This window comes from Haliotis rufescens, unplaced genomic scaffold (genome assembly GCF_023055435.1).
Source record: "Haliotis rufescens isolate VD_foot unplaced genomic scaffold, xgHalRufe1.0.p SCAF_12, whole genome shotgun sequence".
In the NCBI taxonomy this organism is placed as follows: domain Eukaryota; kingdom Metazoa; phylum Mollusca; class Gastropoda; order Lepetellida; family Haliotidae; genus Haliotis; species Haliotis rufescens.
The window spans coordinates 10,917,248-10,932,132 of NW_025963802.1; the positions used below are offsets into that span (position 1 = coordinate 10,917,248).

Below are 14,885 nucleotides of genomic sequence, written 5' to 3' on the forward strand. Positions count from 1 at the left end.
TACTGCAAACAACACCTCATATCAGCCTTTCTAAGTATACATATGCTGCATAGAATATCTCATATCAGCCTATTTAGTATACATGTACTGCATAGCACATCTCATATCAGCCTTTTTTAGTATACATGTACTGCATAGCACATCTCATATCAGCCTTTCTTAGTATACATGTACTGCATAGCACATCTCATATAAGCCTTTCTTAGTAAAACTATACATGTACTGCATAGCACATCTCATATTAGCATTTTTAGTATACATGTACTGCATAGCACATCTCATATCAGTCTTTCTTAGTATACATGTACTGCATAGCACATCTCATATTAGCCTTTTTTAGTATACATGTACTGCATAGCACATCTCATATCAGCCTTTTTTAGTATACATGTACTGCATAGCACATCTCATATCAGCCTTTCTTAGTATACATGTACTGCATATAACATCTCATATCAGCCTATTTTAGTATACATGTACTGCATAGAGCATCTCATATCAGCCTTTTTTAGCATACATATACTGCATATAGCATCATATATCAGCCTTTTTAGTTTACATGTACTGCATAGAACATATCATATCAGTCTTTTTAAGTATACATGTACTGCATAGAGCATCATATATCAGTTTTTCTGAGTAAACGTCCTACAATTTAGAACATATTATAATCATGCAATTGTGTTAAGACATGAAATCTGAAATTTATTATTGGGTACGTTTATACTAGTGTAATGACGACTATATATAATACGTCCGTCCGGAGAGCGGAAGGTCCGGGGTTCGATCGGCAGCCGCGTCATACCAAAAGACGTTAAAAGATGGTACTTGTTGTTACCCTGCCTGGCGCTTGGCATTAAGGGGCTAAAACAAGGACTGGTCGGCTCGGAGTCAGTAAACGGTGTCTGATTGGGGTATTCATGTTAAAACTGCGACACGGTATCTCAGTGAGCTAGCACTATAAATCGGCATCAGTCCGGACTAGTACAAGCAGCCACACAAACACACACAAGTGCATGCACGTCGCTATATAAGTGCAATAATCTTGGACGTGACGTTAAACCCAGTTTCACCTCACCTCACCTATATATAATACGCCATAAAAACAGCATCTCGTTTACATATTCCGCTGCGAAGTGCGTTACTGAACCAGTTCAACTGATGGAAATCGTTATGAAAGGAGGTTTGAACATTTTGATATAAACCTTATAATTAGTATGATTATTATCATCCAAACAAATAACAAATGACTCGTTATCGTGTATCACACAGGTTGATTTCCTGGTCACGCTGAGCGGTGTTACGCTGTTACCGCTGCTGTTGCGATCAGTTAATAAAACATGTTCCTGTAAGATATTGCACAATTGCACCGACTGACATTTTACTGCAGCTAATGACCCGATATTGTTATACTTCTTGCACAATTTGAGATCAGCCACGCCGACTAGAAGCAATCATGCTCCAACGAGAAGCGATTGATACCGGCGGGTGATAGTCGATACCCTGCAGATTATAGAACAAATCCATAATGGGTTGAAGAAATTCGGTTACTTCCCAAATTAATCAGGGAAGATGACAAATGGATAAGATAATCCAATAATAATTCGGCAAACTTTAATATTTCTAAATACGCTTTCCAAATAGCATGCAAATCAACAAATGTAATTATTTTATTTTGCAACCTGGAATTGTATTTGCGTAAAATTCGTTTTATCGAGCACATTATAATTAGTTTGGTATAACCAATTCTTTTGAAATTGCCTCCAGGATGTAGTGATGGGGTTGTTTTGCATTTTGAATATTATTTGCCGATGCATTTTGTATCACAAACACTATCAATTCCTTATATGTTCCCAAAGTGTTACTTTGATTGATTTCAAAGGATATTTGAAATCATTTGGTTTATCAATATTGCGTTGAGAAGAGGATATTGCGTTGAGAAGAGGATGGGTTGATATTTTTAAAAAGGATTGAGATAGTGTCCCAAGAGACATTTGTGATGTTTTGAGCATGTTTTGAGTCAGCAACTGGGGAAATATTTCGTGTTTAAACAGAGGGCATATTCAGGATATACCGGTATGTACTTCTCTGTGATGTCGATATGTAAAGTTGTGTACCTTAGTTGTCAGGATCCGCAGCTAATGTGTGCGAATCCTACAACATCCTTGATTACGAATGCTGGTTTGTCAGAATCATATGGTTTTACGCCGCTTTTAGCAATATTCCAGCAATATCACGGCGGGGGACACCAGAAATGGGCTTCACACATTGTACCCATGTTGGGAATCGAACCCGGGTCTTCGGCGTGACGAGCGAATGCTTTAACCACTAGGCTACCCGACCGCCCCTTAAAAAGCAAAAGAGCGATGAAAATTCTGTGAATGGATCACTGAAAATCGGTGGGGACAGCATGTCCTGTCCTACTGGAATCTCGTTTATCCGGACTGTTTTCACTATTAACGGATAAGGGGTTGTTTCCTGCATTACAAAACATAGAGGTTACTACATAATTTATCGCCCAGTATTATTTATTATTACATTAGTTTTATATTAAAAAGGATAACGACGAGCAGATAAACTGATATTCCTTGTAAATAATGAAAAGTTTATACTGACAATAACGATATAGCCCGGAGACCAGAATGTCACTGTGTGACTGCTGCTCGAATCTCAGCCTGGGGCACACCAGAGCGCGTTATACAGTAAACTACGGTTATAACGAACACGCTTATAACGAACTGACGGATATAACGATATAACGACTTTTTTGTCCCGACTATTTGCTATAGTTATGCTGTATATATGCTTATAACGAATTATGGTTATTACGAACTAAAATTAGTAGTCCCTTTGAGTTCGTTATAACCGTAGTTTACTGTACATGTGGCACTTCCTAATGAACAGGTGGATATTTTAAGGAGGATCATCTCGATCTTGATCCCCTTGTAACTCTACCAACAGGCCGATTCCCCCCTAAGCCATACGCTGCGTGCAACTTAAACGTCCTCTTTGTAACAAGAGAAAACGCGAAAATGCTGGGAGAGCTAACTCATCCACACGCAGATCATCGGCGTCGATACAGTACTGTCAGGATTGCTAAGGCAGTGTTGTATCTATACTATGTAGGCTGTTAATGTCTTGAAACGCCCACTCAACAATATTCCATTTATAAGACTGTTGCCTGTAAATAATCGAATCTCGGCAAGCCAAAACTAGTGATTGATATGTAACCCACCAGGAGCACAGTGACCTTATGGTTGCTGGGATACATTTGTGCTGTGACGTCCTGTGACGTTTGACGTCAACTCTCTTCAGTGAATATCACCATGTGTGCGAACTGTACAAAACTATCTTATTTTTCTCTCGTCAGTTCTCAGTGTAATAAAAACATTATTTCAAAACCTCTAAGCGTACATGTCTACCTTCACTTCATCAGATTTCATCTAAAGACTGCAATTTATACATAAACAGTTATAAGTCGGAAAATGAAAAATATCTGTAATGAATAGGAATTAAATCTTGCAAGTTGTATATTTGTGTTCGTGCGATCATGTGCGGAAGAAAATTTATGGATGTCTACTTCTTTAATATGAGGAACACAACGTTTCGGAGTATTTGCTTACTTCTTCATCAGTATTCACAACTTCTCACCTTCTTTATTATGAGGAACACAACGTTTCGGAGTATGTGCTTACTCCTTCATCAGTATTCACCTGATGAAGGAGTAAGCACTTATCCGAAACGTTGTGTTCCTCATGATAAAGAAGTTAACATCCGATTCTTTTCTTCCGTATGTGTATCACTTCCAAATGCCTTTCAAAGACTTAAGATCATGTAGTTTTAGAATATAATGAAACGTCAATATGTGATGTTTTACCTCCAAGGTCCCTTATCCCATATAGTAGGTAAACGACCCACTCAGTCCGTGCAATAATACACAATCAACCACGTCACCTTGCCTGACCTCCCGATCCATTAAGTCCATCATAGGTTACTGGGGATCAATTCCAACCCGGAATCCCCTCGAGGTTTTGGAAATTTGTACTTTTGGTTGTATTCTCCTCGGGAAGTTGAGATTACCCAATCTTATTTCCTGATCCTGAAAATAATTCTACACGCAAGGAGCATGCGTTGCTTGGAATTGACGCCCTGCAGTTTATTATGTTATATCATGATGAATGGTTGTCGTGCCCTGCTGCCAGCAAAATTAAAGCTCTATCGCGGCAGTCTGAACATTATCGAACCTGGGCGAGATAAAGCAGTAGTTAACATCATGAACAAGGATCCACGCCGTCGAGGGATGATGACACACTGTCGGCCATTGTTATCACACAATTATTAGTCGGCCCATACGACAAGCATGGGGTGTTAGGTAACAACAACTGTTTTGACAATCCGCCGCCAATCAATAATTGTCAACAATATAGTAAAACGCCGTTAATCAACCGGATTGATGTACAATCCTCCCTCGTTTAAATGCCACCCTGGTTATACTGCCATGTGTTTCGCAGAAGGTATTCTGTTGTGCAAACTTCCCTAGTCATAATGCCACCCTGGTTATAACGCCAATGCCAATATTTTACAGAACAAACGTTCCAATTCCCTGGTTTTAATACCATTTTGTTTAAAGTTTTACCAAGATTGGCCATGTCGGTAATCCTTTCGAGATAATTTCCTCTTCTAAATCAACAAACTAATTGCATTGATCTCAGTAGTTTCACAGCGCTAATGATCCCTCTGAATCCTTCACTTTCTTCAAATAACAAACAAATCGGGATGATGTTGACGAAAACATCCTTTTGAATGGATGTGTCTTTGGGTTTTTTAATCTTCTATATAATCGTGTCAGTAAGGTCTTGTTTTTAATAACTCTGGTTATGATGCCATATTTACTATATATGTCCGGATAAAAATCAAAATCAGACTAACATCTTGTTTTTGAGATGAATATGTTTTACAGAATAAATGTTGTTAAATTATCTTAATGAAATATAATAAAAAGGAGCCCATCGATTCTCGCCACTATTATAGACTTGCATAGTTTGGACTGGATATACCTGTTTCAGAGTAATTACCATGGAACCAGTTATCAATCAAAGACTGAGTGTCCGAACTATTGAGGGTTTACTATGGACAGTACGCCGAGCAAATAACGTTGCTGACGCTCAAAACACGACACGGACCTGTGGAACATAAGTTATAAATAAACAATTTGTCGCTACCATTTGAATCTATCTTATTAATATTTATTAGCTTATTGACAAAGGCTGGCATATGAAGTAATATGTTCGTGTGTTTCTTTCTGTGTTATACATTTCAAGTACCGACAGCGCCTAAACAATCTAAACTGTATAATTACTAACATCGACCCATTTTTATGCACGGAATACAGGCTAATGAATAAACATAACCTACGTCAAGCGTCAAGCCGAATTTTAGATTTGCAATCATTGGGGTCCAATAACATAGAACAAGAATCGAAACCAAGTATATCAAGATTCTGAACACGCCGTACCTTTCAACATAGTTCACTGAATAACATTATCTGTGAGCTTTTGTATCACGAATATCTCTCGTTGCACGAATTACTATCCGTCTTAAAAGAGAGCTAAGTCATCGCCATTTTGTACAGATCACCAAGATGACAGATTGGAACTCCAATGGTGATTATTCAAAAATTCCATCTCCGTCAGTCGAAAAGATCCAAGAATATTATGAGAAAAAATAAACTATATAAGGAAAATATGCCCTTAAAGCGTACGTTTCATTATGAATAATATATTTCCGAGATGTCCATTAAGTCTCTGACAGGTAGATATATCTATCTCCTTATACCTCACTTGGGGAGGTTATTAATGCATATATTTCAGAAGCACCATCGGGTTAATTACCAAAGGCCATGTAGCTCATATATGAGTTTGTCCATGCCACCGGGTGATCCGGTGCAGCAGATGTGACGAGACGCCCAGGTATACAGTTCCCATTCTGACGCAGGCCAGGCTCCCGGGAGTAGCAATAATGATCACAGTTATTGGCAGGTTAACAGAAACAGATGCTGCTTTAGTTGGTGCTTATTGCTAAATGCTTTTTGGAACGGTGCTTTGGTGTCGTTTCAGGTGGTGGTCAGATCAATGTCGGTGATAGCTTATGTTTAATTTAATATCGACACACATGGTTCAGGGTCATAGACAAAATGTGGCAATACAATTAAATCGGTAGCAGTTCTGGAATGTGTGAATTGAATGTTCTTGAAGTTCAAAATAGATGGAATTGTTTTTAGGTTTTGCTGTCAGAGGAGTCTTGTGTTTCGTAATGTGCAAACCGTAGACAAGAAGCGCTGACACTTGAACGTCTGATTTATCTGCTGCCATAAGGGTTGTTCGTAGGTGAATTACTTAGATCGTGTGGCTTCACTTATGCTTCATTGTTCACGTGACAGTACGAATATGAATACATGGAGATCGTCATATTTGATCCTTACAGAATACACCATATATTACGGAACGTCGTATAGTGTAGTCACTGACAACAGCGCTACTGATCCATTATTAATACATATAACTGCAACTGACTTTATTCCAACTAGACCCCCATTGCTTGTGCCTACCCTGTTTCGCTGCCAGTATGATTATAGCGCTAGATTGCAATGCTTTAAATTCTTACGATGTTAGCTTACCAATGCTTACTTTAATATGCTAGCATACCAATGCTTACTCAAATAGCTAGCTTACCAATGCTTACTTTAATATGTTAGCTTACCAGTTCTTACTATAATATGTTCGCTTGCCAATGCTTACTTAAATATGTTAGCTTACCAATTCTTACTTTAATATGTTCGCTTGCCAATGCTTACTTAAATATCTCAGCTTACCAATTCTTACTTTAATATGTTCGCTTGCCAATGCTTACTTAAATGTGTTAGCTTACCAATGCGTACTTTAATATGTTAGCTTACCAATTCTTACTATAATATATTCGCTTGCCAATGCTTACTTAAATATGTTAGCTTACCAATTCTTACTATAATACGTTCGCTTGCCAATGCTTACTTAAATATGTTAGCTTACCAATTCTTACTTTAATATGTTCGCTTGCCAATGCTTACTTAAATGTGTTAGCTTACCAATGCGTACTTTAATATGTTAGCTTACCAATTCTTACTATAATATATTCGCTTGCCAATGCTTACTAAATATGTTAGCTTACCAATGCGTACTTTAATATGTTAGCTTACCAATTCTTACTTTAATATGTTCGCTTGCCAATGCTTACTTAAATATGTTAGCTTACCAATGCTTACTTTAATATGTTAGCTTACCAATTCTTACTTTAATATGTTCGCTTGCCAATGCTTACTTAAATATGTTAGCTTACCAATGTGTACTTTAATATGTTAGCTTACCAATTCTTACTTTAATATGTTCGGACCGCCTCCGTGGTCTTGTGGTAGAGCGTCCGCCCGGAGAGCGGAAGGTCCAGGGTTCGATCCCGGGCCGCGTCATACAAAAAGACGTTAAAAGATTGTACTTGTTGTTACCCTGTCTGGCGCTCGGCATTAAGGGGCTAAAACAAGGACTGGTCGGCTCGGAGTCAGTATACTGTGTCTGAGTGGGGTATTCATGTTAAACTGCGGCATGGTATCTCAGTGAGCTAGCACTATAAATCGGCATCAGTCCGGACTAGTACAAGCAGCCACACACACAAATACACGTGCACGCACGTCGCTATATAAGTACAATAATCTTGGACGCGACGTTAAACCCAATTTCACCTCACCTTTAATATGTTCGCTTGCCAATGCTTACTTAAATATGTTAGCTTACCAATGCGTACTTTAATATGTTAGCTTACCAATGTGTACTTTAATATGTTAGCTTACCAATTCTTACTTTAATATGTTCGCTTGCCAATGCTTACTTAAATATGTTAGCTTACCAATGCGTACTTTAATATGTTAGCTTACCAATGTGTACTTTAATATGTTAGCTTACCAATTCTTACTTTAATATGTTCGCTTGCCAATGCTTACTTAAATATGTTAGCTTACCAATTCTGACTTTAATATGTTAGTTTCAATGCATATTTTCTTTGTTTAATTTGGTTATGATTTTATGACTACTGTGATTACCATGTTGTGTAATCCGTGAAGATCCGGTTTGGAATTGGTCTTCATCATCCCATGCTTGTCGTAAGAGGCGACTAACGGTATCAGGTGGTCAGGCTCGCTGACATGGTTAATGTATGTCATGTATACCAATTGCGTAGATCGATCCTCGTTAAGCCAATCACTGGATTATATTGTCCAGATTTGATTATTTACAGACCGCTGTCAGTATAGCTGAAACATTGCTGAGTGTGGAGCTAAACATCAAACAACCAAAAAACTTCTTGTGTTTACTTTGTTTCGCTAACTTTTATGCGTTTGCTTTTCTTCTCTTGATCTTCTGTGCATACTTTGAGCCTAACGATAATACCATGGAAACCGAAACACTCTTAGAGACCCCGAGTTGAACAAACCGATGGCGTCAGGTAAATATACACGCACATCCACCCCCGGACCCCAGGCATCACGAGAGAGATCGGCCTCTGTGTGGTACCCTCGGATACCGAGATAGTGTTTCCTCTACATAACAATACTGCAGTACTTGTATCTGGGGCAATCTGTATCATAGTTAGTATAAACTTTTCATTATTCATAAGGAACACCAGGTGATCTGCTCGTCGTTATTAATATCCCTCTCCGAGTGATATAAGAATAATGTAATAATAATTAATACTGGGCGATAAATTATGTTGTAACTTCAATATTTTGTTATGCAGGAAACAACCCGTTATCCGATCATTGCGAACATGCTTACACCATTCGCGAACACTCGTTCGTATCCCCACTGTTTGTCAGTGATCCATGCACAGCGCACAGAGCACTTATGCACAGTGAATGCTGCGCTATACAAATGCATATATTATTATTATTATTATTATTATTATAATTATTATTATTATTATTATTATTATTATTATTTTCAACGCTCTTGTGCCTTTGACGCCCATTGGAATCTGTTTCGGTGGATAGTTGAGACTGGTTATTCTCCGATGTTGACGTTTTATATTAAAGACTATTTATTCAAATTAAAAAATATAACCACGAATGTCTGAAAGGGATTATTCCGAAGCAAGTGTGGAAAGAAGAGTTAACATCACTACAAACGTTTAGTTTGTATACAATACGGTACTCTATCTCTCTTTTGGGTCTGGTTCAACTATATGTTGCCAAACAAAACGTTTACATAGAGGAATTTGTTTTATATCTCTAGGCTAAAAATGAAGAATCTCGTTAAAAACAGGTGGCAAAGATGCGTTAAAAATGCCACCTATGTTTAGAGGAAAGGACTAAGGGGCATGTTTGTATATCTTGCTGTGATGATGAACAACCCCAGAATAACGTTCACATCACCTATATAGCTACTACCATGGCAATCACATATCTCTGTCGTACTGCAATGGTAATGGGAGGTGGCGAAGGGGAGAAGAAGGAAGGAGAAGAGGGCAGGGAGAAGGGGTTGAGGTAACAAAACATGGAAGGCAGCAACAGGTGTTGTTTAATGCGCCGCCGGGAGGTAAACAAACCACCATTTACGACATCACACACGACGAGGATGTTCCTGCTATAAACTATCCGTGTGTGTTATCTTTAGGAATAGCGGTATTTTGAGTTCCCTGGCATGGCCATCTGTGAATATATTGACAATACATCTCATGTTAATGCTAAGGGTTGAATACACCGTTGGTCGCCTTTAATAGACTCCGGGTTCTTGATGTTTATATCTTGTAGAAGTGAAATCCTTCTTCTTTATCCAAACCTGCAATTCTTCGTTATGTGGCAGGTAGCTAGACTTGATCACGGCTCCATACGTTTTACCACAGTCACCCCAAGTGGCCAAAGGTGTCCAACGGATAACATGTTCTTCTTAAATGTCCACTTTGCAAATCGATTCATGGAATTTGACTTAATTAACTTCTTTATGTTCTATTTAGAAGCTGCTACTGGTGAATTATTAAACACACGATTAGCTGATGCATTTAATCTCACCTCGTGCTTTTAATGCGACGTTTCGTTTGTGTCTATTTTGGATAAAGTTACAAGCAAATGTGCCAATACATCGCTTTGAACGTCATTCCAGTCTTCATTAAGTGTTGGTTGTAAATTGTTATTGTTAAAACACCAGAGAACATACAAAATTGCGGTATCAATATCAGAATGTTATACATTTTAGGTCGTTATCAGTCGAGGCAAGCTTAGTGGTTTAGATAAGGTCTGATCCCTGTAGGGGTTCAGGTAAACAAGTGGAACAAATCAGGGTATATTTTTAGATGGGTAAACACCGGTCGGTTTCAGGAGCCCTCGCTTTGAAAAGATCTAAAGAGGAGCTGTTGTTCCTTCTGAAGTGAACTGGTACTCTAGATCTGTGGCAAGAATTTGCTATAACGTGAAAGCGGCTGCATAGTGAGTGATAGACTAACATTTAGTCTCTGAAATCTTATATTACACAATATCCTTCTTGACTCTAAAAATATAAAAAATTCCCTATACTGATTTCAGAGTGGGGCTAGCTTGAGCTGGCTAGACTTGCTTTTGTATGCATTTCTAGATTATTATTTTTTCATAAAATAAATATATTCCACGGTCATGGTGCAGGACTAAGTGAGTGAATGAGTTTGGGTTAACGCTCCTTTGAACAATATTTCAGTTATATAAGGGCGTGTCTCCTTGACTTGAGAGAAAAGGTTGAAGTCTTGCAGGTCGTAGAGGTTTAACTCACGAGCACGATTATGGTGCTGACAAACCTGGATAGCCTCAGACGTATCCAGGCCAACAAACCTGATCTTGTCCTTTTTTGATAAATCCAATGAAATCATTTATATTATTGAATTTTCTGTCCCGTTTGACAGTAATGTCATTGACAAGATACAGGAAAAACATGGCAAATATGCGGACCTCGCTTTCGAAGTGCCACGCTTGCATCCCAAGAACCAAGTTGTCCGACTCCCCATTGTTCTCGGTTCCTTAGGTTTGGTACCTCGCAATCTGTTGACTGACATTGGGAGAGTACCCGGGTTTGCTGCCAGGAATACAGCCCTTCTGACAATTTGGGTAATGCAGAAGGCTCCAGTGTTGGGGAGTCTTCATATTCTCCGAAAGGTTCTGGGTGGGTTTGACTAGGCAGCGCTTCCCGGGAGAAGTCCCATTCGCTGTTTGGGCTGCGTGTAGAGGGGGCAAGGGCCGTGAGCTGATGATGCGCCTGACCAGCCTAACTGTGCCAGGATCAGCCAAATCCTCTTTGCTGCATTTTTTTATTTTAAACTGTAAATAATAATAATAATGATGATAATAATTATAATAATAATAATAATAATAATAATACACAACAACACAAGGATGTGGGACATAATCTCAATGTCAATGAAGATTTTGTTGATGGTTCTGTACTGCTGGACGGTACAGAAATGAGTGTCAACCAAGCGAAGTGCCAAGTCAGATCGGCCCATACTCGGAGAAGCTATCTGAACGACCTCTGCATCGAGTTTATGTGCAGTGTGTTTGAGTACGTCGTCGCCTGTAATGTCTGGTGACATATGTACCCGAAAGAATTGCTGCATGGCAACAAGCATTGCCATGGGTTCCAGTCCCTGTCTGCCTTGAGGATATAGTACCTTATACACGATACCCTCAAGTGATAGAACATGTATATCATTGCTATGTGCCCCAGAAGCTACTATTAGCGGAAACAGAAACAACTTAAAACCACAGACGGAGCTACAAAAGACCGTTTGCTTACTAATGATACTATGTCATTGCCAAGATGCTGATACTAACCGCATACACTTACTACTAGCAATAGTTCGAACATCAGAACCTAAGATGCTAGTGTAAACCGCATACACTTACTACTAGCAGCAGCACATCAGTGCCTAAGATACTAATTTTAGCCACATACACATTCTAGTTCTAGTATATCAATGCCAAAAATGTTAACATTATCTGAAATAAAACAAATGTATTCTCTGAAAGCTTCCAACGGTGGTACATAAGATTACCACACACACGTTACCCACAAGTGATAGCATAGGGATGTTTAAGATGGTTAACATTATTTATAAGTATGGTAGTCGATGTACATGTTACATCCTCATGTTAGGTGTTATTAATCCAAGGCCCAAGTGACACACGCTAGTCTAATCGGCGTTGTTTGATCTGTTTCACATGTTGGGATTATTGATTTCGCTGCCGGGCGTTTAACAACGCTCATATCACCCCGAGTGTTTCATTACAGCCTGATTACTATGGAATCCTAGAAGGGTCATTGTCGCGTGGTCGCCCTTTCAAAAACGAGCAAAAAGTGTCAAAATTAACCCAAGCGCGACAATGCGACAACGCGGCATTTTGGCCATTTGTCGCATTGTCCACAGATTACTGACGAGCATTGTCTTTCTGCGCAGATGAGGTTTTCACGAAAACAAGCATGACGGCATCGATAGCAACTTTAGATATGACTTAAATATTTATGGACGCATATAACTTTAAAGTGTTTTCAAACACTGCTGAATGAATAGGAATGAACTCCGGGTAGGGTTATTGTCGTCTCAAATCAATATTTAACGGTCACCTTTAACCACATGAATAACCAGGCCTGTTTACTATCTAAGTCGACTCCGGACGGTGGCAACAATAACAACTAATCGTGTGATGCCAATCAATACATGTTGTATGCCTCAACACTTGTGGCCACACTTTGGCCATCTAGCGTCAAAACTCGGCCCCAGGGTGACGCTTCTGGGAGCGTTAAACCTTGAATTACACACGTCATAAACTCCGCAGCAGGGCGACGTCAAACGCCAGTGCGTAGAAGGTCAGTGGCAAAACGTCTTACTCTTTGACACGGTCATTAATTACAATGCATGGTGCATATTGTTACTAATAAGTGCATTTTCCTTGCAGCGTTATGAGTGAGAGGATGATCAGACGTATCCGTCATGGTGACTTCTGTTCCTTTGCGTGTTACGGCGGGAATCTTCATTGTGATGCTGCTTATTGCAGGAGGTGAGTCCTTTTGTACTATTAATGGAGAACATGTTAGTATGGATTTAGATGACGTGTATAGTACATTATTCCTGAGCCCTAGTCTCGTGACGTTAGTGATTATTATCTGTTGCTTGGAAACACAATCACGAGCATCAGTAAATATATTCATAACCTTTCGGGAACGAGTGGCGTTATTTATCCCATGGGCTGACGTTGCTTGCCATTGTCTTGTGTGAAACTGTGTCATTTATCCTTAGTTGAATACGAATGTATTATCATTTTCATTGCAATATAATGGTGGTTGTTTGGTACGTTAGCCAGGGACTACTGCATCCCACACTGATCGAGTTATTAAAAAGGGAGAATGTAAGCTGATTGGTGTGTAATGGTGGTGTTCTGGAAGGTTGGTGAAGATACAAATGTAATTACTTCGAAACTTGATTGGCGACCAGCTATTATTGTAATTACTATTGCATAGACATATTCACAACTTTAAATAGTTATGTATTAAGTAAATTTAACAAAGAACGACACTTTTATATACAAATGTTTCATAAGCAAAAATATACACATTTGATTCGTTTTCCTTTTGACATCAATTCCTCAATATAAAACATCCAGATATCTCAAAGTTTCTACAGACCTGTGAGAAATTTCATATTCAAAGTACCATCGGAGAATCACACCCTACAAAGTCTTCTTTTTATATTTGTTTTATGTTGTTTCCTCCCTTAAAACTTCATTCAAATTTCAAAATTATCCTACTATCATCACAACAACACAATACTTATATATGACCAATTAAAAATGTTCATATCCTGGCCCCCGGTGTCTTCTGTTTGAGTTCTCTAGCAAATCGTGTGACTTTTCTTACGCAACGGTTTAACGCGATGCTCGCTTTAAGGCATTATGGTGGATCCGAGTGACTGTATCATTTTACCGAAACCTTCAATCCTGAAGTTGAAACATGACATGTATCAATCCCCAAGGTAATCGCAGAGCTATAGCCATGTTACGTCATTCATTTATAGTCTAACTGACGTCAGCATTCTATAGCCTTCACATTTAACGAAACTGCATTTACCCCGACGGAGTGAAGTGTCCTTCATAATATCAATCAATGGTTTGCCATGTCCAGATTCGACTTTTTATAGCTGGATCATTGCTGAGTACGGCGCAAAACACAAAAACAACACATGCAATAAAACTCTATAATATGGTACCATGCTGTTTTCAATTGAATAATAATAAACTTCAATTCTTCTGGCAATGTTAACGACACCGGCAAATATGTATCCGCACATTGCCAGCACATTGTGACTTTAACTGTTCCCGGTCGGCCTGCAGATCTTCTTTCCCAATACCGATCAGGACACAGCCCTACATCAATTTGCGTCCAATCACTGATTTCACGCCTCGTCAAATCAACTCTCCTTCACAATTTGTCACGTGTCGCAAAGAAGGAAGATTACATGTAAATGTTTCTTAATTTCCCCACAAGGCTAAAATCAATGGCCAACAATGTGCGTGGATATAACCTTAATCAGTAGTGTATGTTCCGATCGTATCGCTCAGACAGCCAATGGCAGCTTGCGTTACAAGATTGATACGATGTGGTGGTGACTGCAGAGCTTAAGTCTGCCCAAGACAAAATGTTGCTGACTTCCTACTCCATCTCACTCATCAAACTTGAAGCATTCGGAGAAGGAACTGTTTTTTGTTCTATTTGCGTTGTGAAATATGGATATTGTTTAAAGGTTGAGAACGTACGGTAATGAGCATCTATAAGAAATAATATTTTTAG

The 14,885-nt window shown here is 38.9% G+C and overlaps 1 protein-coding gene across 1 annotated transcript in view; it reads left to right on the forward strand.

Moving 5' to 3' along the window:
- Positions 1–14,885, forward strand: part of LOC124119560 — an 82,263-nt gene that overhangs the window by 31,470 nt on the left and 35,908 nt on the right. The window contains exon 2 of the mRNA XM_046482113.2: positions 12,998–13,099. Within this exon, the coding sequence (XP_046338069.1) occupies positions 13,033–13,099 (67 nt within the window). The 5' untranslated portion in view covers positions 12,998–13,032. The remainder of the gene's footprint in view (positions 1–12,997; positions 13,100–14,885) is intronic.